Here is a 19,514-nt window from a genome sequence, read left to right on the forward strand (position 1 = left end):
GGCAGAGGTCAGGGGTCATGGGCAGGGACACGATGGGGGGGGCACCGGGCCTGGGGAGCCCCCCCCACCCCACCGCAGCGGGGGACAGGAGGGTCCGACCCCCCCCCAGGGGACAAACCCCCCCCAGGGGACAGAGGACACCGGCACCGGGCGGCCCCGGCCGCTCCCGCGGCTTTTATTGCTTCCAGCAGGGCCGTGGGGCGGCCCCACACTGAGGGGGGGGACACACGACACACACACGCCACCCCGGCCCCCCCCCCCCGAAACACAACACGGTGGGGGGGGGGGGGGAAGGCACAAGCCCGGCGAGGGGGGCCAGCCCCCCGCCCCCTCCCCAGCGCCGTGCGCCAAGGCACGACCGCCCCCCCACCATTCCCCGGGTTTTGGGGCTCACCGAGGGGGGGTCTCAGAGCCCCCCGCCCGCCCGCAGGTCTCACTGTCCACCAGTTTTTTGTTAAAAAAAAAAATAACATCAAAAAAGGCAAAATCAAGAAATCAAGGAGAGACGCAGCCCCCCCCCCCCCCGCCCCCCGACAGCTCGGGGAGGGGGTCACGCATCCGGCGCCGGGGGGGACGCGGGGGTCCCGGTCTGGGCGGGGTGGTGGCACCTGGGGTGCCCCCCTCGATGCGATGTCCCCACGGGGATGGAGGGGGGGGTGTCCGTGGGCAGGCGGCGGCAACGGGGAGCCCCGGGGGGGCCGGCGGGGGGGCGGCGGCGAAGGAGGGCGGAGGCGGGGGCCGGATCCTGCGGGGGGGGTTTGGGGGCGACGTGGGGGAACCAGACCCTCAGCATCCCCTCGACCTGCAGCAGCGTCCCCAGGTACCGGGCACTAGGGGGGGGGGGCAGAGAGAACCCCATTATCCCACTGCTGGGGGGGGACACACACCACTCCATGAGGGGGTGTCCCCTTGCCCCCCCCCCTGAGGATTTTTGGGGGGAACTCACCCCATTTCGGGTTTCTGCAGGACCCCGATGATGCGCTGGATCCGGTCCATGGCCACGCTCTGCTGGAAGCTGCTCAGCCCTGGGGAACCCCAAAAATCTGTGAGTTCTCCTTGAGGGGAGGGGGGCTGGGGACAAAGAGGGGGGAGACTGGGGGGTGGGGGGCACCCACCTCTGTCGTATCGCCCCCGTTTCAGCCCCTCCAGCAGCTCTGCCAGTGGCTGGATGAAGCCCCGCAGCTCCCGGCACTGCGAGGAAGAGGAGGAGGATGGCGGCTGGGCTGGATCCAGAGCGGGGAGGGGGTGTCGTGTCCCCCCCCCTCACCCCCCACCCCGCTTCAGGTGGGGGAAATTGAGGCAGAACTGGGAGAAGATGCATTTTTAGGGGACCAGGTACCGCCCCACCCTCCAATTTTGGGGCTTCTCCTCCGTTTTGCTAGCAAAAACTCACTTTTTGGGCAAAGAGGCGATCGCCGTCGCTGGGAGGGGCGTCCCCCCCATCCCCTTTTCGGGGTCGCTTCCCCCCGCGGGGTGACGGGGGCAATTCGGGGGGGGCTCGATCTGGGCCCCCCGGTCGCTTGCGGCTCCGCTCAGGTTTGGGGGGTGCTGGGGGGGGGCCGCTCGCTTCGGCCTCGCTGTCGGAGGGGCCCCCCAGGCTGGAGGTGGGGGAGCCGCAGGAGCAGGCGCGGGCGGGGGGCTCCATGGTGGCAGGGGGTGGGGGGGGGGGCAGGGGAGGCCCCCCCAGAGAGGAGCCTCTCCCTGGGTTCAGCTCCTGAGGTGTCACCTGACTGAGGCTACCTGGGAGGGAAGAGAGAAAAAAAAGAGACAAAAAGTGGGGAAATTGGGAAAAAATGGGAAATAGAGAAACTGTCGCGTGTCCCCCCACCCCGATGCTGGGCACCACGATGCCCACCCGCTCCCAGGACTCCCCCCACCCCCAGCACAGGTACCCCCCCCCCCCAGGCAGCACCAGGGGCCCCACCCAAGGTAGGGACCCCCCACCCCCAGCACTGTGACCCCCATAATCAGGACCAGGACCCCCCAACCAGCCCCAGGACACCCCCCCCCCCCCGCACTAAATCGGGACCCCCCCAAGATCTTACTCCCCCCACCCAGGACCAAGACCAGGAGCCCCACCCAAGGTGGGGACCCCCCACCCCCAGCATTGTGACCCCCCATAACCAGGATCCCCCCCAGCTGTCCCCAGGACCCCCCCCCCCCCCCCAAAATCGGGACATCCCCCCCCCAGGACCAAGACCCTCCCCACCCAAGGTGGGGACCCCCCAGCACAGCGACCCCCATCACCAGGCCCAGGATCCCCCCAACCAGCCTCAGGACCCCCCCCGCCCAAAGACCAGGATCCTCCCCCCTGGACCAAGACCCCCCCCCAGGGTGGGGACCCCCCAGCCCCGAGACACCCCCCCCAGGGCCCCTCTCCTCAGCACCGGGACCCCCCATCTGGTCCCGCCCCCAGCGCCGGGATCCCTCCACCACCCCCTGCCCCGGACGGGGTCCCCCCGGCACCAGGACCCCCCCCAGGACGGGGAAACCCCCCCCCCCCGCGGTCCCGGGTCCCACCTGCTCCCGGCGGCGGTGCCGGTGGCCCCGTCCCGGTACCGGTATCGCCGCCCCGGCTGCGGCGGCCCCACGCGGACACGTGCGCGGCCGCACGTGCCTCCCGCTGGGCCACGCCCCTCCCGCGCGCTGATTGGTCACCGCTCCCCGGCAGCGGGCGGTACCTCTTCGCCTCGCCCCGCCCCCTCGCTCCCCATTGGTCCGTGCCGCTCAATGCGGAGGCCGCCCCTGCGCTGATTGGCCGGGAGGGTGGGGCCGAGGCCACGCCTCTCCATGTGGTGACGCGGTGGGGGGGGGAGCGGCGCGGGACAGCGCCACCTGGCGGTGGGGGGTGCGTGTGCCCGGGGGGTCCCAGGCCACGCCCCCGAATGGCCCCGCCCACGGCCGCCAGCCCGCCAATAGGCGGCGGTCAAAGCGTCGCGTCACGTCGGGGCGCGGCCAATGGGGTCGGAGGGGGGCGTGGTCTCGCCTCGGCGCCGTTACATAATGGCAGAGGGCGGGCGCGTGGGCCCCCACGTGGGGGCGGGCCGCAGCCGCGGAGTGCTCGCGGGGGGGGGGGGGGGGGGGCGCGAAGGAGGCGGGGCTGGGAAAAGGGGGCGGGGCCAGGGGGGCTCCTGCAGGGCCCGACCCAGGGCCCCCCCCATCAGCCCCGCACCCCCCTCGACCCCCCCAAAGCCCTCCCACAACCGCAGGGCTCATGGCCCCCCCAAACCGCACAGACCCCCCTAAACCTCACTGCCCCCCCCAAGGCCCCCCCCCATCACCCCAAGCTCCCAGCCCCCCATCCCCACGCCCCGACACCCCGGGCATGGCCCCTCCATCCCTCCCCGTCCCCCCGGGGGGGGCCCGTCCCGGGGGGGTATTTAAGGCCGAGGCAGCGGCACCCAGCCCCCCGCCCCCCGCCATGCTGCGTGCCCTGCTGCTGCTGGGGGGCCTGGCCCCCGCCCTGCCCACCGGTGAGTGCCCCCCCAGAGCCCTTCAGCCCCCCACCCCAATTCCCGCTTTGGGGTGCAGCCGCCAGCTCCCGGGGAAGGGCCGGGGGGGGGGGCCCACCAGCCCCCCAGCCCCCCAACACCTCTGCTCCCCCCCCCACAGGTCCCCACTGGGCGTACGAGGGTGAGTGGGGCCCCACCCAGGGACCCCCCGTTTGTCCCCACACCCCCAATCCACCAACGCACGCCCCCCCCCCCCAGAGCTGAGAGGCTTCACCTGGGACCCCCCAGAAGGGTGGGGGATGGATGGGTGCAGCCCCCCACCCCATTCCCAGACCCCCTGAGTCCCCCCAGATGGGAGGGAGACAGATGGGTGACACCCCCCGGATGCCTGGGTCCCCTAAATGGGAGGGGGTGGGATGGGTGCAGCCCCTCATGACCCCCCCCCACAACTCCCCAGACACCTGGGTCCCCCAAACCGGGAGGGGGATGGATGGTTGCAGCCCCCCACCCCGTTCCCGCACCCCTGGGTCCCCCCAGATGGGAGGGAGACGGATGGATGACAGCCCCCCCCAGACGCCTGCGTCCCTTAAGATGGGAGGGGGTGGGATGGGTGCAGCCCCTCATGACCCCCCCCCCACAACTCCCCGATCATCTGGGTCCCCCAAACCGGGAGGGGGATGGATGGGTGCAGCCCCCCACCCCATTCCCAGATCCCTGGGTCCCCCCAGATGAGAAGGAGGTGGATGGGTGACCCCCCCCCCGGACGCCTGGGTCCCCTAAATGGGAGGGGGTGGGATGGGTGCAGCCCCCTCATTGCCCCCCCCAGTGCCTGGGTCCCCCTCACGCTCCAATGGCCCCATTGTCCCCCTTTACATAAGGCTCCGGCCCCGCGCCGGCTGCCAAATCCAACCAGGATCCGGCCAAATCCCGGCTGAGCCCCGTCCCCTTGGGCCCACGGGGACCCCGCGGGTGCCCCCCCCCCGCTTTGGCTTTGTCCCCGCTCCCCCAGCCGGAAAAAAATGTCCCCAGAAGATTAACGAGCCCATTGGGAATGTCGCCTGTGTCCTGGTTTTGGGGGGAAACAAGGGCATTTTGGGTCACGGGGCCACGCTGGGTAAAGCAACATCCCTAGAGGAGGGGTGGGGGGGGTTCACCCGGATTTCTGGGCCCCCCCCCCCCCTCAGGCCCCCACGGGCAGCAGCACTGGCCCGAGGGGCACCCGGCGTGCGGGGGCCGAGCCCAGTCGCCCATCGACATCGCGACGCGGCGGGTGCGAGCGGAGCCCTCGCTGCCGCCCGTTGGCCCCGTGGGCTACCGGCACCCCGGCACCCCGACCTTCACCCTGGCCAACAACGGCCACACCGGTGAGCCTCGGGGGGGGCGGGTCCGGGGGGGTCCCCGCGTGTCGCAGCCCTGCTGAGCCCCCCGCGCCCCGCAGCGGTGCTGGTGCTGCCGCCCTCGCTGCGGCTGCAGGGGCTGCCCCGGCCCTTCGCCGCCGCTCAGCTCCATTTCCACTGGGGCCGGCCCGGGCGCGCCCGCGGCGCTGAGCACCTGCTGGATGGGCACCGCGCCCCCGCCGAGGTACGGGGGGGGCCGGGGGGGCAAAGGGAGCCGGGCTGGGAAAGGGGCTGGGAATGGGAAATGGGGCTGGGAATGGGATGGGAATGGGAAATGGGGCTGGGAAATGGGGCTGGGAATGGGATGGGAATGGGAAATGGGGCTGGGAAATGGGAAATGGGGCTGGGAAATGGGAATGGAAAATGAGGCTGGGAATGGGATGGGAATGGGAAATGGATGTGGAATGGGGGTGGAAGTGGGAAATGGGGCTGGGAATGGGATGGGAATGGCGCTGGGAATAGGAAATGGGGTGGGAAATGGGGTGGGAATTGGGCTGGGAAATGGGAAAAGGGGCTGGGAATGGGATGGGAATGGGAAATGGAGCTGGGAAATGGGAAATGGGGCTGGGAAATGGGATGGAAATGGGAAATGGGGCTGGGAAATGGGAAATGGGGCTGGGAATGGGAAATGGAGCTGGGAAATGGGAATGGAAAATGGGGCTGGGAATGGGATGGGAATGGGAAATGGGGCTGGGAAATGGGATGGGAAGGGCGCTGCGAATAGGAAATGGGATGGGAAATGGGGTGGGAAATGGGAAAAGGGGCTGGGAATGGGACTGGAAGTGTGAAATGGGGTGGGAATGGGGCTGGGAAATGGGGCTGGGAAATGGGATGGGAATGGGAAATGGATGTGGAATGGGGGTGGAAGTGGGAAATGGGGCTGGGAATGGGATGGGAATGGCGCTGGGAATAGGAAATGGGGTGGGAAATGGGGTGGGAATTCGGCTGGGAAATGGGAAAAGGGGCTGGGAATGGGACTGGAAGTGTGAAATGTGGTGGGAATGGGGCTGGGAAATGGGAAATGGGGTGGGAATGGGGCTGGAAGTGGGAAATGGGCTGGGAATGGGGTGGGAATGGGAAAAGGGGCTGGGAAATGGGATGGGAATGGGAAATGGGAATGGGGAATGGATGTGGAAAGGGGGTGGGAATGGGGGTGGAAGTGGGAAATGGGGTGGGAATGGGAAATGGATGCGGAAAGGGGGTGGGAAAGGGGGTGGGAATGGGAAATGGGGGTGGGAGGGGGGAATGGGTGCAGAAATGGGGATGGGGGGTCAGAAATGGGTGCGGGAATAGGGCTGGGGGTGGGAACTGGTGTGGGGATGGGTGCAGGAGCAGGAATTGAGGACAGGGAATGGGAAACGGATCCAGGGAGAGGAAACAGGCAGGGAAATGGGTGCAGGAATGGGCTGGGCGCGGGAAATGGCACAGGAACGGGGGCAAGGAGGGGGCTGGGTGCAGGGAATGGGAAACGGGCAGGGAAATAGGGGTGGGAAATGGGTCTGGGGGGCGGGATGGGTGCAGGAATTGGGTGCAGACAGGGGAGAAGGTAACGGAAGGGGCAGGGAAAAGGGGTCCGGGTGTGGGAAAGGGGCGCAGGAAGGGGAAACACGGGGGGAAGCGGGAGCAGGAGCGGGGCTGGGCGCAGGGACCGGGAGCGGCTCCGGGTGCCGGCAGCGGGCGCAGACACGGCGGAGGGTGCCGGGATGGGTGCGGGATCGGGTCTGGGAACAGAACGGGGGAGATGGGGTGGGGGGGGGGGGCCTGTCCTTGCTCTGTCATCCCCCCCCAACCCCGCGCGGAGCCGCTCTCCCGCAGATGCACGTGGTGCACTACGACGCCGAGCGCTACGCCAACGCCAGCCAGGCCCAGCACCACGCCGGCGGGCTGGCCGTGCTCGGCGTCCTCCTGGAGGTACCCGCACCCCGAAACACCCCCAAAATCCCCCCCCTTACCCCTGACACCCTCCTCACACACCCCCTCCTCCCCACTTCGCTCCCCCCCAGGTGGGTGCTGACCCCCACCCCGCCTACGACAACATCCTGAGCCATCTCGGGAGCATCCGCTACGCTGGTGAGCGACGGGCGCGTGCGAGTGAGGGGGGGACCCCTAAATTCTCCCTCTGCACCCCCCCAACTGCTCCCCCCTCTAGGCCAGACGACGACCATCCCCTCCTTCAGCGTCCAGGACCTGCTGCCCCCGCGCCTGGACCTCTACTACCGCTACAACGGGTCCCTCACCACCCCACCCTGCTTCCAGGGCGTCCTCTGGACCCTCTTCCAGCAGCCCGTCCGCATCAGCCTGGCCCAGGTAGGACCCGCTTTGGGGTGAAACTCCCCAATTTTGGGCCGGGAGAAACAAACCCCCAGCACACCCCAACCCGTTTCAGCTGGAGCAGCTCCAGGGAGCCCTTTACGCCACGGCGGCGGCCGAGCCTGAGCCCCAACCGCTGGTGGATAATTTTCGGGGCCCGCAGGAGCTCAACCAGCGGCTGGTGCTGTCGTCCTTCCCCAGGGGTGAGAGCCGGGGGGGTGGGAAGGGCCCCCCCGTACCCCTCAAACAGCTCCCGCAGCCCCGGCTGGGCACGAGGCCGCGGCGCTGAGCCCTGACTCTTTCTCTTCCAGGGCCCAAGGGGTATTCGACAGGTACGGCCCAGCCTGGGGGAGGGAGGGGGGGGGCTGGGATGGGGCGGGGGGGGTCACCCCCTCCCAGACCCCCCCTGAGCCCCTGTGTGGCCTCACGCAGGCGAAATCGTCGCCATCGTCTTCGGCACCGGCTCCGGCTGCCTCGGCCTCTTCCTCGTCGCCCACTTCGTGGCCAAGAGGATGCGGTGAGAGGCTCCCCCCACCCCGAGGAGGGATCCCCCCCCCCATCTCCCCTCACAGCAGGGGGCCCGCACCCCCAAATCAGAGGGTCGGGACCCCCCCAGGGGAGGGTTGGTCTCACCGCAGCCCTTCTCCCCCCACCCCCCCGAGGCAGCGCGAGGCGGGCGCAGGAGCAGGACGTCGTGTTCAAGGCCTCCTCCCGCCGCCCCCCCTCCGACGACGGCCCCCGCCCTTGAACCCCCCGCTGAGACGGACCCCCACTGCCCCCCCCCACACCAGAGGAGCCGCCTGGGGTTCAGCCCCCCTGGAAATAAAGCCCCTTCCCCACCCCACGGCACTGGTGGCTGGGGAGGGAATGGGGCCCCGAGGGGGGGGCTGGATCCTGTCAGCCCCGAGAAACCAGGACCCGCGGGTGCTCCCCCCGAAACTGGGAGCAAAATGGGGGGGGGGGCCACACACGACACCCCCATCCCTCTCCCCCCCACCCCATCCCCATCACAGAAGTCGCCTCGGTGCCGTGGTACCCGTCAGTCTATTAAAAGGGTTTTACTCTGAATCAAAAAAATAATTTACCCCCCTCCCAGTTGCACAGCGGGGTAACGGGTGTCCCCAGCCACAACCCGGCGGGGAGCAGAAAGGGGGGGGGCGGGCAGAGCACCCCCCATCCCACCTCCCCCTGCGTCCGCAGAGGCCGAGCAGGAACAGCAACGGGGTGGGGGGGGGTCCCCTCGGTGAGGGGGAAATGCGAGGGAAGGGGGGTCCTGCCCCGAGCCCCGCTGCACCCCAGGGCGCCCGGCCCCGCTCCCGCCCCCCCGCAGCCATACCCTGTAAGGAAAAAGGTTCTAACGGAAGCCGCTAACGAAGGTAACGGGGTGCCCAGGAGCAGCGGCCGGACCCCAAAACCCACCCCACACCCCCCCCCCCCCCGCCCAAACCTCAGGAGTGGGCCCGTGGGGAGGGGGGAGGGAACCGCCTCGGGGTCACGGCGAGGGGCCGGGGCTCGGCCGGGCGCAAACCGGAGGCGAAGGCAGCGTCATGGTCGTGCAGCTGCCGAGAAGAGGGCACTTGGGTCCGGGCAGCGCGGGCAGCGCCCGCCCTCAGTCCTCGAAAGGCACCTGCAGTGCTGAGTACATCATCACTCTGCTGTCGTCCTCCTGCTTACCTTGGGGGGGGGGCAGAAAAGGGGGAGAAAAGGTTGTTTTGAGGGCACGGAGCTGTTTGGGGGTTCACAGGAGCACCCCCCCATCCTGTTAGGCAGGAGGCAACACCCGGCCTCCCCCCCTGTCGCAGCAGTTCTGCCTCCCCCCCCTCTCCAAAAGCGGGCTGAGACCCACAGAAAAGCCCCCCCACGGCAGCAGTGCCCCCCCATTGCCGCCCCCAGGGCCCCCCCTCACAGGAGAGGCACTTGAGGATGTTGCGGAAGGAGCCCCCGGCAGTGAAGAAGGCCCAGAGGCCCGTGATGAAGGTGATGATGAAGATGGGGACCAGGCTGGCCTCGTAGCGGGGGTTCAGGAACGTCTGGGGGATGAGGAGAGTCATGTTAGAAATGGCACCGCCTGGCAGCCGCCCCCACAGCCCCCCCAAACACCGCGGGGGGGGGAAGGGGAGCCTCCAAGAGGGGCAGAGCTCCCCTAAGCCCGGCTTAAACCCCAGCTGAGCCACTTCCCACCAGGAGTTTAGCAGCTAATCCAACCCCCAGCCCTTTGTTAACCCTCCCTCCTCCGGGCAGGAGGTTCCCAAGGGGGTCACGACTCACCCCACAGCTTTGGGGGGACGGGGAGGGGGGATTTGGGGACCCCCCCCCCGCATCCCCAAATAGTAAAAAACTCACCAGCCCCGAGGTGAGGAGGTGACTGGCAACCACCAGCCCCAAGCACCAGTAGCGGCGTTTTTCGCAGGCGTCGAAGAAGATCACGCCCCAGAAGGTGTGGAGCAAGACGAGGGCCATGGTGAGGAAGGCTGCGGGAAGAGCGCGCGGCGCGGACCCTCTCAGACCCCCCCTCACCACCTTCCTCTTCCTCGCCTCGCTGACGGGCAGCGCACCAGGGCCGTGCCCCGGCTCTGCCGCGGCGCCCCCGGGGCTCTGGGCCCACGTCCCGCGGCCTCACCGGAGGTGATGAAATAATACGGCGAATCCCCGTGGATCCCGACGATTCCCGGCCCGATGGAGTCCGCCAGGATGTTGATGACGGAGAACACGCCGCTGATGATGCCGAAGGACAGGCCCGAGACTGCGGGGGGAGGAGGGAGTCAGCCGAGAGTCAGCCCAAATGGACCCAGGGAGAGGCGGGAGAGCCAAAAAACAAACAAACAAAAAATAATAAAGAGTTGGGAAAGCTCAGCAACGCCGCTGCCGGTCTCCTGATCGCCAAGAATCCCGGAAAAACGCCCAGGTGCTCACCGTACGCCATCTGCCTGAGGGAGATGGGCGACCGGCCGTCCTCGCTGATCATCGCCAGCCCTTCGTCCGCTTTCCTGCTCGGGCGGGAGAGAAAACGTGAGCGGAACGGGCAGGCGGGAGAGGGGAAGGGTGTAAACGGGCTTCTGGGTGAGGAGGAACCGCTCCCTCCCGGGATCTGCCGGGGATTCCAGGAGCGTTCCCAAGGTCGGGAGGGTCGGGCCCTCGGGGTGTGCACGGCCGGGCTCTTACTTCAGCAGCTTGAAGTAGGCGAAGCGGAAAACCTCCTGCAGCAGGACGGAGACGGCGGCGCCGAAGACGAGGAGGCCGTACTGCAGCTTGGCGTCCTCCCGGTCGCTGAGATGGACCGAAACGAACCAGATCAGAGACGCCAGGAGCAGCGACACCAGCCAGAAAAACGCCCTGGGGAGGTGGTGGGGGGGAAGAAACACCCAGCTCACGCCCCAGCGCTGCCTCTGGCGGAGCCAAACGCCGCTCGCTGGGTTCACGCGGGGCAGCGCGGTCGCTGTCGCGTGCGGAGGAAGCGCGGGGCTGAAAATCAAACAGATTTAGAAGCCAAAATTCTCTTTCTCAGAGCTGCGACGACCTGCTCGGAGAAAAGGCGCTGCCCCGACACACGGGGCCCGAGCCCCGACCCTGGCGGAGGCTCCAGGGAGGAGGGTGTGTGGCTGCTCCTGCCGCGGGGGGGTCGCTGAGCTCGGGTGGAGACAAGGCCTGGAGCTCAGACTCCCTCAGCCCCCCCCCTCCAACTCCCTGAGCTGCCAACGCCCCCCGGCCCCCTCAACTCCCCCAGAACTGCCCCCCCCAACTCCTCCCACTGCCACCTCGATCCTGCCTGACCCATCACCCCCCTCAACCCTCCCCTCACACCCCCCCGCTGTTGCCTTCCCTGCCCCAGACCCCCCAACTGCCCCAGAGCTGCCCCCACAGCCCCCTCAGTGTTCTCTGACCCCCAACTGCCCCCAAGCTGCCCCCACAACCTCCCTCAATGCTCTCTGACCTCCAACTGCCCCCTCAATTCTCTCTGACCCCCAACTGCCCCAGAGCTGCCCCCTCAGCCCCCCTCAGTGTTCTCTGACCCCCAACTGCCCCCTCAGCCCCCCTCAATGCTCTCTGACCCCCAACTGCCCCAGAGCTGCCCCCACAGCCCCCCTCAATGCTCTCTGACCCCCAACTGCCCCAGAGCTGCCCCCTCAGCCCCCCTCGGTGTTCTCTGACCCCCAACTGCCCCCTCAATTCTCTCTGACCCCCAACCGCCCCAGAAATGTCCCCTCAGTCCCCTCAATGCTCTCTGACCCCCAACTGCCCCCTCAGCCCCCCTCAATTCCCTCTGATCCCCAACTGCCCCAGAATAACCCCCACATCCCCCTCAATTCTCTCTGACCCCCCAGTTGCCCCAGAGCTGCCCCCTCAGCCCCACAGCCGCCCCCCCCCACTACCACAGGCCCCTCAGGCCGGCCCCCAAACCCCCCTCAAAAGCCCCAGGGCCCCCCCCGCGGAGCTCACCCCGCCACCAGCACGATGACCCGCAACGGCTCCGCCGCCACCGTGAGGAGAACGAGGGCGAGCGCCGGCCCAAAGGCGATCCCGGCGCAGCCGAAAAAGACGGCGGCCCCCATGGCGGCGGGGCGGGGCGGGGCCGCGCGGCGCGCGCGGGGCACGCCGGGAGCTGGAGTCCGCGAGGCGGGGGGGGGTCACAGCGCCCCCTGGCGGTGAGAGGGGACACAGCGCCCCCTGGCGGCGGTAGGACCGCGTCGCCCTGCGGGAGTTGCTGGCGGGGGCGGGGGGGGTAGGACCAGCCCCGGGGATGCTCCCGGCTTTGGGGTGTGGGGGTGTGGGAGACTTTATTCACCCCAAAAACCTGCCCAGAGGAGGGTCTGGAGCACAGGTGTGATGGGGAGCGGCTGAGGGAACTGGGGGGGTTTAGTCTGGAGAAGAGGAGGCTGAGGGGAGACCTCCTGGCCCTCTGCAACTCCCTGAAAGGAGGGTGCAGAGAGGGGGGAGGAGTCTCTGGAGCCAAGGACCCAGCGGCAGGCCAAGAGGGAATGGCCTCAAGCTGCGCCAGGGCAGGGTCAGACTGGCTCTTAGGAAGGATTTCTTTGCAGAAGGGGCTGTTGGGCGTTGGAATGGGCTGCCCAGGGCAGGGGGGGAGTCCCCATCCCTGGAGGGGTTGAAGAGTCGGGTTGAGCCAGCGCTGAGGGATCTGGTGGAGTTGGGAACGGTCAGGGTGAGGTTCATGGTGGGGCTGGAGGAGCTTCAAGGGCTTTTCCAACCCAGAGGATTCTGGGATTTTGTGATTCTGTCTGTGCAACCCCCCGGACACCCCTGGTCCTGGGGTCAGTCCCTGCACACGGCGGGAAACGGTGCCAGGACGCTGCTAAAGCTCAAAGCTCTTTATTGCATCCACCTTGGCAGGGCTGGAGTCGGGGGAGCAGCCCCCGTGCCCCGGGGGCGGGGGTCGGCACAGTGATACCGGCAGGTTCAGGCACACAGGGACAAGCTCCGGGGTTGGGGGTGTCACCACGTGCAGCTGCAGGTCACGGCGTGGGCCTTGTGAAGACCAGGTCGGCGTACGTCAGCTGTCCCTGCGGGTGACGATGCCGTCAGAGCTCCCCCCGCACCCCCAATCCCCCCGTCTGGCTGCAGCGGGGCTGCGACCGTCCCCTGACACCTGCGGTCCCTGAACAGAGGGACGAGGCGTGGGGGGGCACAGGGGGGGCTGCACGGCCTCACCTCATCCTCCCGTGACACGGGTGACAGTGGGGTCCCGGGCTGGTGCCCTGGAGGGGACAGAGCGGGGAGATGTGTCCCCAGTGTGGGGGGGACAGAGGGGGATGGAGGGGATGGAGCAGGAGGAGGGATGATGGAGGGGGACGGGGAGGGATGGAGGGGGATCAGGGATGGAGGAATTGGGGACGGAGGGGGCAGAGGGAGAGGGACAGGACACTGGGGACAGCGGGGGACATGGTGGGCCGTCACCCCCCGCCCCTGCCGTGCTCCTCACCCGTCGGCGTGCGGCGGCGGAGCCAGCGGATGCTGAGGCAGAGGCTGAGCAGCAGCAGCACCACGGCCCCAGCCAGGAGCCAGATGCCGGAGGTCACGCAGCTGCCTGGGGGAGAGGGGGTGGCTCGTCCCACCGTCCCCCCACAGACCCCCACCGGCCCCCAACATCCTCCCCCGTCCCCCCGCCCTGGGGCCAAGCCAGCCCCACTGCCTCAGTGTCCCCAGGGGTGACCCAGCTGGGGGGGGTGTCCCCGTACTCACCCGTGGCCCCACGCAGCTCCACGCTCCTGCGGACGGGGGGCCCAGAGCTGTTGAATTGCACCACACAGAGCCCCCCGGCCCCCCCGGCTGTGCCCACAGGGCTGAGGAGCAGCTCTGTGCTCCCCAGCCCCAGCACCCCCCTGGCACCCCCCTGCCAGGAGACGGTGACGGGGCCGGCGGCGGCACCCACGGCACAGACCAGGCCGGGGGGGGCCTGGGGTTCCCCGTGGGGTGCCAGCACCCGCACCCAGCTCCCGGCCTTCCAGCTGTCTGCAGCAAGGAGAGGGGTGCAGTGGGGTGTGAGGGGGGCACGGACGTGGGGTGGAGGGGAGAGAGGGGGCTGGAGGGGATGGAGGGGATGGAGGAGGATGGAGCGATGGGAGGGGGATGGAGAGGGATGGATGGTATGGAGGGGGATGGAGGGCATGGAGGGGGATGGAGGGGTGGGAGGGGGATGGAGGGGGTGGAGGGGGATGAAGAGGAAGGAGGGGGGATGGAGGGGGCTGAAGGGGATGGAGGGGGGATGGAGGGGATGGAGGGGGCTGAAGGGGATGGAGGGCATGGAGGGGGATGGAGTGGGATGAGGGGTGATGGAAGGGGATGGAGGATGCTGTAGGGGGACAGGACAGAAGAGTGGGGGACGTGGGGGTAACATCCCCTCCTACCTCCCACCAGCAGCGTGGTGCCGTTGCCGAAATCGCAGCCCTGAGCTGAGCAGTGGGCACAGAGGTAGAGGCCGGAGTGTTGGGGCTGGGCGCTGGCGATGCTCAGGGTGACAGTGGGCCTCCTGTAGCTACAGGAGAACCCCCCCTTCGTCCCGCTCTGGCACTCCAGGAGCAGCTCAGGCCGATCCTTGCCACGCCGGTACCAGGCCAGGCTGTATTTGCTCTCCACGTCCTCGCAGCTGATCTCCACCGGCTCCCCCGGCTTCACAGCCAGGATGGGCTGGGGCTGGCGCAGCCTCAGCAGCGCTGCCGGGGCTGCAGGGACCAACCGGGGGCTCATTCCCCCTCCAGCCTCCTGCCCAGCCCCGCCGTAACCCCCTGCCCCGCTCCCGGCAGCCAACTGCTCCGAAAAGCCCAGAAATCTCCCCAAAGCAAAGCCTGGTTGCCCTCCCCCAGCCCCTGGCTCCTGCCACCCACCCAGGCAAAGCCACAGCAGCCCCGCGGGGGCCAGCGAGCCCCCGGCTGCCATCGGTGGCCGGTGCCGTGATGGAGCGACCGGCTGCTCCCTGGAGCCGCGTCCTTCTGCAGAGCTGCCACCGCTGCCAAAACCATGGGCAGTGACACCCCCCACCCCGCCGGCTTCGTCACCGGGGACGTGGCGGCCGCTCGGCCACGTGCCGCGGCCCTGAGCACCCCCGGCAGGAGGGGACCGGGGGTGGGATGTCACCGTGCTCACCTCAGCCCCCTCCTCTGCTTTTGAAGCCTCCAGGCAGAACTTGGGGTTTGGTGGAGCATCGTGGGGGAATAAACCCGCCCGGGTGATGCTCTGAGCCAACGTGATCCTGAACCCCCCCTCTAAAACCTCCAGGAAACAGAGAAATTAATTTCTGGAGGCAAATCCCAGGCGAGATGCTGCAGGTCCTGAGCCAGGTGCTGTCTGGGACCAGGCTCAGGGGTGAAACTTGGTGGGGTTGAAGCATTTTGGGGATGCTGGGGGGTGGCAACAGCCCCAGCCAGGAGACAACTGGGGCTGGGTGCACCCTCCCGACCCCGGCTGGCTCCCAAACACCCTGAGATCACAGAAATCCCATCGCCACCACGGAATTTTGGGCAATTCCTGGGAGTGTTTGATGGAGAGTCTCCCCCCGCCGCCCCCAGCTGCCCATCACCCCCCCAAACACCCCCCAAAGGCACAAAAAGCTGCAAAGCCATTCCCAGCCCCCAGCCCTGCCGCTGCCTTTCCTGCTGCGGTTTGGCTCAGCGGCCCCTCGGCCAAACCGGTGCCCAAAAGCATCATAAAGCCCCATTGCCGGGGGGGGGGAAGGGGTTTAGTGTCAATAAACCCCATCGAAGTGACAAAAAAACAGCAGCGAGGCCGACCGCAGCCATCTCCAGCTCGAGCAAAGCCTCCGGCCGCTGCAGAAAGGCGGAAGAGAGATGTTAGATATTGCAGGAGTTATCTCCACGCCTCTCGCGGGCCGATGCCAAGCTCCGGGGGCAATTCCCGGTGGCTCCCGCGCGGGAGTTTGGGCAAATCCAGCCCAAGAAGGAGCAAAACGTGTTTTCCTGGGAGAGCAGAAAATCCAGGGGATGAGGAAGCCCAGGGCTCCTCGGAGAGACGGGCAGGGGCATGGAAACCGCCCTTGCAATACGGAGCTGGAATTAAACCCCAATTTTTCAAGCGAGACCAGGGTGCAGGTTCCCTCCTCAAATTCCCTCCACCGTTTCCCCCCCAAATTCCCCCTTTCCTGCCCCCCAGACTCCCAAAGCCCAAAGAAACCCCCAGGCTGCATCTGGAACCCTCAAGCCCTCCGGCACCACCCTGCACTAAACCCAGCTCAGAAGGGTCCCCGCGGTGGGGGACACGTGGCAAATTCACCATTTTCACCCAATTTCTGTCACTCACGGAGGCGGCCGAGGCTGGAAAGCCCCATGGTGGGGGGGGGATGACATGTGGGAGGCCCCCCCCCCTCCCCTGTCCTGGCTGGGGCAGGGCCAGCTCCTGGGCTGCCTCCTCTGAGCGTCCCCGGGGCATGTGGCTGCCGATAACCCCGGGGGGCCTCGTCTGTCAGAGCCCCCCCAGCCCACCAGTTTGGGAGCAAAAGAGAGAAAATCTCCCCCGAGGGCGAGAAAATCTCCCCGGGAAAAGGATTTTGGCCAGCATGACCTACGGGCTCCTGGGGACCCTCCTGCTGCTCCTGCCAGGTACGTTCCTGCCCCAGAAATACCCCGACCCAGGTGAGATTTGCTGATGTGGGTTCTTTTTGCCCCAAATCACTTTTAATGGAATATCTTGGAAAGCCTGAAGTGCACAAAATCCAACTCCAAGCTGCTCCCCTCGTGCAGGAGCTGCCTCAGCAGAGGGGAGATGGGTCCAGCAAAGACAAAGGCAGCTCTGGGTGCGTCCTGGAGAGACGGCGGAGCTGAGCTGTCACACCTCGCACGCCAGCAACTCTGTGTTCTGGTACAAGGAGAAGCCGGACGGTGTTTTGTACTGGATTTACCGGAGTCCAGAGTTCTCCTTTACGAAGGAAAAATACTTGGGGAGGAAGAAAACACAGTGGATTTTTTCCCTCTCCATCAGCCCCGTGCAGAGGGAGGACTCCGGGGTTTATTACTGCAGCTCCTCCGACTTCTTCCCCCTGTTTGGGAATGGGACCAGGCTCATCGTCACCAGTGAGTACCCGGTGGGTCACCCAGTGGCTGGGGACATCGCCACGGAGGTTTGTGCCACCCCCCGACACCCACTTTCCCTCTTTAGATGCCACCGAGCCCGAGCTCTCCATCCTGGTGCCCGTCGATGCGGAGCAGCCCCCGGCCGACATCCCCCTGCTCTGCCACCTCCGCGACCTCCCCCGGGGCTGGGACACCGTGCGCTGGCAGCCCGGGGGGAAGGTGACACCGGTGACAGCGTCGGCTGTGGATGAGCACGGTGTCCTCAGCGCCTGGAGCATCACCTGGGTCCCGGCCGAGCACTGGGACGGGGCCGCGACGTGCACGGCCCTGGAGAGCGGCACGGGCAGGAATCTCAGCGTCACCATAGGCAAAGGACTCGGGGAGGGTATTTAACCCACCCCCATGGCACATCCCAGCCTCCATCCACCCCCTGCACCCCAACTCGTCCTCCCGTTCCTCATTTTGGCAATCCCTGCGCCCCAATTCAGCCTTATTAATCCCTCGCCCCCCCCTCATCTCCTCGCTGGGATCCCCCTGCCCCAAAAGGCTTTAAACCTGCACGTCCCCCCCCTTGCACAGCCCTGACCCCCCTGTTTCGAGGGATGCTCAGCCCTGACATCCTGTTTTGGGGGATGCTCAGCCCTGACCCCCCATTTTGGGGGATTCTCAGCCCTGACATCCCATTCTGGGGGATTCTCGACTCCTCACGCTGCCCAAACCCACACTCTCCTCCCTCTATTAACTCTCTTTTCCACCCCCACAGGTCAATGCCCTTCCTGGCCGCTGGCACTGGGGCTGCCCTGCGTCTCCCTCCTTTTCCTGCTCCAGCTGATCCTCCTGCTCTGCAGACGGCGTCTGGCCAGAGGTGACCCCCCTCCCGGCACCCCCCTGGCAGTCCCTTCACCCCGACTCTCTCCTCGCCTCCCCCAGCCACCCACACGCCCACCCCTGAGTCCCACCCGGGAGGTAAAACCACTTCCTCAACCCCCCGCCGCGACAGAAATTCATTTATTTATAGCGTCGTCGTTAGCGCCGCTCTGGTCAAAACGCAGCAGCCTCGGATTTAAAAATTCCCTCTGGAGTTTCACCCGGGAGGGAAAAACCCACCGGCCCGCTGAGAAAATTCACTTTGGGCTGGTGCTGGTGGTGCAAACGCTGCTGCTGCATCCGCGGGCTCCTGCCTGGAGCGTCCCCCAAAGCGCTGGGTCACGGGAAGCCCCCAGGTGTTGGGTGTCCCCCCCCCCAACCCCCTCCTTGGGGCAGCTCCCCCCCTCTGAACCCCAGCCCTTTGCAGGGCAGGAGCTGCCCGGCTGCTTCAAAAAGCATCAAATTTGGGTGCAAGTCTGCACTAACCACAAAATATTTCATTTCCCGCGTCAGGGGCAGCGCATTTGCTGTCACTGACACCCGTCCCCAGCGTCACCCGCCCGGGCTCACCCACCGCAGCTAAAAAAAGCTCAAAAGCGGTTTTTTGTTTGGTTTTTTTTTTTTTTGCTCCACAGCTCAAGTGCAAAATGAGGTTTAATAACACCAATTTTCGCTTTTTCTTGCAGACGGATCCACACCAGTGCGGCGCTGAAATGCCCCGGCCCCGCTCTGCCAACCCCGCCGTCCACAAATGAGTTCAAAACCAAGAGAAAAGGGAAAATTATGAGGCTGTGTGGGATGGGAGGTGGGTGGGCACGGCCCCTTGTCGCTGCAGCTCGCAAACCTCCGCCGATAACTCGCAGATTTGCCCCGGGAATAGTTTGCAAAACCTGCAGGAGCTTCGCAAAAGCCAGGAGGATTTTGTCGGCGTCATCTTTTCCCGCAGGATTTGAGCGCCAACCCCAGGAAAATTCCCTTCAGGTATTTTCTAGCGTCTTGGGGAGGGCTTGGAGCAGAATTTTATTCCTTTTTTCAGCTCGAAAGCGAATTTCACAGCTGCTCGTAGACGGGATCGCACACAAACCGCCCAGCAAAGCTTCTTTCAGTGGTTTAACCAGCTGGAAGCACACAAGCGCCGCGGAAAAAAACCACCAAACCGCTGGGAAGCCACCGAGGGCGGCAGCGAGGGGGGACAGGACCCGCCAGCGGTGCCACCGCCACCTCGTGCCGCGGTGACACGGTCCCACCGGCCGGACCCTGCACGTTTGGGTGGCGGGAGCGTCTCCAGCAGCTCCACGATCTCATTTTGTCCCTTCCAGGGCAGCGGGGCTGGGTGGGAAATAATTTTTTTGCTTTTTTCCTGCTGGGTTTCTCTGCTTGGCTTGGAGGAGAAGGAAGAGGAGGAAGAGGAGGAGGAGGAGGAGGAGGGAGACTGCAAGCACCAGGGGAAGGGAGGGGATGTTCGATAGCGGGGAGAGACGGTGTAAAAATAATAAAATTCCTTATTCCTGGGTAAGAAACCGAGCTCTCGGATTTCTGTCAGATTGTGCCTTGTGGGAGCCTGTAGAGTAGCCACCAAAAATTGCTGCTAAACAGGAAAAAAAGGCTCTTCTAAGGCAGAGAATTAAGCAAAGCCGTATTACAGCCTGATTTTGCTCACGGGGCAGTAAAATGCACCCAAGAGCAACCCCGCGACGTGCGAGGAGCAGCTCCTCTCCTTGCTCCAAGGTTGCTCCTGGTTTTCCCAGCTGCCCGGTGACCCCCCGGGTCACGCCGGGAGGCCGGGAGTTGTCGGTGGGTGCTTGGGTGCAACTAATACCCCCCCCCACCCCGTTTCACTGCGGCCCGAGGGGTATTTCCGAGGCGAGGGGAAGGGATGGGGAGCACCCCCCCGTTGCTCAGAGCCCCTCGAACGCGCCCGGGGATTCCCGCAGCTGATCTGGGTCTGATTA

General features: G+C 66.6%; 5 protein-coding genes across 8 annotated transcripts; 2 read left to right on the forward strand and 3 right to left on the reverse strand.

The window, feature by feature from the left end:
* Positions 1-152: 152 nt before the first annotated feature.
* On the reverse strand, positions 153-3,423 carry CIART (circadian associated repressor of transcription). Its single transcript, XM_074853300.1, has 7 exons — positions 3,402-3,423; positions 2,836-3,131; positions 2,451-2,646; positions 1,394-1,740; positions 1,116-1,191; positions 947-1,025; positions 153-830 (listed from the first exon to the last, which is right to left on the reverse strand). The coding sequence occupies exons 1-7, from the start codon at positions 3,421-3,423 to the stop codon at positions 551-553; spliced, it is 1,296 nt and encodes a 431-aa protein (XP_074709401.1). The 3' UTR covers positions 153-550.
* On the forward strand, positions 3,420-8,191 carry CA14 (carbonic anhydrase 14). 2 transcript variants are annotated; one of them, XM_074853313.1, is made up of 11 exons: positions 3,420-3,473; positions 3,613-3,633; positions 4,637-4,816; positions 4,891-5,033; positions 6,665-6,760; positions 6,853-6,919; positions 6,999-7,156; positions 7,236-7,362; positions 7,471-7,491; positions 7,592-7,676; positions 7,826-8,191. In XM_074853313.1, exons 1-11 carry the CDS (start codon positions 3,422-3,424, stop codon positions 7,905-7,907), a joined length of 1,032 nt encoding a protein of 343 aa, XP_074709414.1. In that variant the 5' UTR covers positions 3,420-3,421; the 3' UTR covers positions 7,908-8,191. The 2 variants fall into 2 exon arrangements, with proteins under 2 accessions (XP_074709414.1, XP_074709415.1); XM_074853314.1 differs by lacking the exon at positions 7,471-7,491 and having other exon boundaries at positions 7,571-7,676.
* Positions 8,185-11,741, reverse strand: APH1A (aph-1 homolog A, gamma-secretase subunit). Of its 3 annotated transcripts, none has more exons than XM_074853317.1 (7): positions 11,597-11,741; positions 10,322-10,492; positions 10,073-10,146; positions 9,780-9,902; positions 9,503-9,630; positions 9,066-9,189; positions 8,185-8,833 (listed from the first exon to the last, which is right to left on the reverse strand). In XM_074853317.1, the coding sequence occupies exons 1-7, from the start codon at positions 11,707-11,709 to the stop codon at positions 8,769-8,771; spliced, it is 798 nt and encodes a 265-aa protein (XP_074709418.1). In that variant the 5' UTR covers positions 11,710-11,741; the 3' UTR covers positions 8,185-8,768. The 3 variants fall into 3 exon arrangements, with proteins under 3 accessions (XP_074709418.1, XP_074709417.1, XP_074709416.1); XM_074853316.1 differs by having other exon boundaries at positions 8,185-8,825; positions 10,322-10,621; positions 11,597-11,729; XM_074853315.1 differs by having other exon boundaries at positions 10,322-10,621; positions 11,597-11,729.
* Positions 11,742-12,494: 753 nt separating this feature from the next.
* On the reverse strand, positions 12,495-14,584 carry LOC141936401 (uncharacterized). Its single transcript, XM_074853318.1, has 6 exons — positions 14,497-14,584; positions 14,020-14,334; positions 13,355-13,624; positions 13,095-13,199; positions 12,824-12,870; positions 12,495-12,675 (listed from the first exon to the last, which is right to left on the reverse strand). Exons 1-6 carry the CDS (start codon positions 14,546-14,548, stop codon positions 12,628-12,630), a joined length of 837 nt encoding a protein of 278 aa, XP_074709419.1. The 5' UTR covers positions 14,549-14,584; the 3' UTR covers positions 12,495-12,627.
* A 1,597-nt stretch (positions 14,585-16,181) lies between these two features.
* Positions 16,182-18,414, forward strand: LOC141936362 (immunoglobulin lambda-1 light chain-like). The gene is made up of 5 exons (XM_074853259.1): positions 16,182-16,224; positions 16,366-16,695; positions 16,781-17,080; positions 17,459-17,560; positions 18,249-18,414. Exons 1-5 carry the CDS (start codon positions 16,182-16,184, stop codon positions 18,272-18,274), a joined length of 801 nt encoding a protein of 266 aa, XP_074709360.1. The 3' UTR covers positions 18,275-18,414.
* The last annotated feature ends 1,100 nt before the right edge of the window (positions 18,415-19,514 follow it).

The sequence above is a fragment of the Strix uralensis genome, chromosome 32, assembly GCF_047716275.1.
Source record: "Strix uralensis isolate ZFMK-TIS-50842 chromosome 32, bStrUra1, whole genome shotgun sequence".
NCBI classification, from domain to species: Eukaryota; Metazoa; Chordata; class Aves; order Strigiformes; family Strigidae; genus Strix; species Strix uralensis.

What these genes read in the sequence shown, in the direction of transcription:
- APH1A (XM_074853315.1), bottom strand. Translation starts at nt 11,709, where the DNA reads ATGGGGGCCGCCGTCTTTTTCGGCTGCGCCGGGATCGCCTTTGGGCCG. An exon ending in GTCATCGTGCTGGTGGCGGG is followed by an intron (nt 10,622 to 11,596) that starts GTGAGCTCCGCG and finishes TTTGATTTTCAG; the next exon opens with CCCCGCGCTTCCTCCGCACG. An exon ending in GCCTACTTCAAGCTGCTGAA is followed by an intron (nt 10,147 to 10,321) that starts GTAAGAGCCCGG and finishes CCGCCCGAGCAG; the next exon opens with GAAAGCGGACGAAGGGCTGG.
- CIART (XM_074853300.1), bottom strand. Translation starts at nt 3,423, where the DNA reads ATGGCGGGGGGCGGGGGGCTGG. An exon ending in ACGGGGGCGATACGACAGAG is followed by an intron (nt 1,026 to 1,115) that starts GTGGGTGCCCCC and finishes GGGGTTCCCCAG; the next exon opens with GGCTGAGCAGCTTCCAGCAG. An exon ending in CTGCAGAAACCCGAAATGGG is followed by an intron (nt 831 to 946) that starts GTGAGTTCCCCC and finishes CCCCCCCCCTAG; the next exon opens with TGCCCGGTACCTGGGGACGC.
- CA14 (XM_074853313.1), top strand. Translation starts at nt 3,422, where the DNA reads ATGCTGCGTGCCCTGCTGCTGCTGGGGGGCCTGGCCCCCGCCCTGCCC. An exon ending in TCCCCACTGGGCGTACGAGG is followed by an intron (nt 3,634 to 4,636) that starts GTGAGTGGGGCC and finishes CCCCCCCCTCAG; the next exon opens with GCCCCCACGGGCAGCAGCAC. An exon ending in TCCGCATCAGCCTGGCCCAG is followed by an intron (nt 7,157 to 7,235) that starts GTAGGACCCGCT and finishes AACCCGTTTCAG; the next exon opens with CTGGAGCAGCTCCAGGGAGC.
- LOC141936401 (XM_074853318.1), bottom strand. Translation starts at nt 14,548, where the DNA reads ATGGCAGCCGGGGGCTCGCTGGCCCCCGCGGGGCTGCTGTGGCTTTGC. An exon ending in CCGCCGCCGCACGCCGACGG is followed by an intron (nt 12,871 to 13,094) that starts GTGAGGAGCACG and finishes TGTCCCCTCCAG; the next exon opens with GGCACCAGCCCGGGACCCCA. An exon ending in CCGTGTCACGGGAGGATGAG is followed by an intron (nt 12,676 to 12,823) that starts GTGAGGCCGTGC and finishes CGTCACCCGCAG; the next exon opens with GGACAGCTGACGTACGCCGA.
- LOC141936362 (XM_074853259.1), top strand. Translation starts at nt 16,182, where the DNA reads ATGACCTACGGGCTCCTGGGGACCCTCCTGCTGCTCCTGCCAG. An exon ending in GACCAGGCTCATCGTCACCA is followed by an intron (nt 16,696 to 16,780) that starts GTGAGTACCCGG and finishes TTCCCTCTTTAG; the next exon opens with ATGCCACCGAGCCCGAGCTC. An exon ending in AGGCAAAGGACTCGGGGAGG is followed by an intron (nt 17,081 to 17,458) that starts GTATTTAACCCA and finishes CCACCCCCACAG; the next exon opens with GTCAATGCCCTTCCTGGCCG.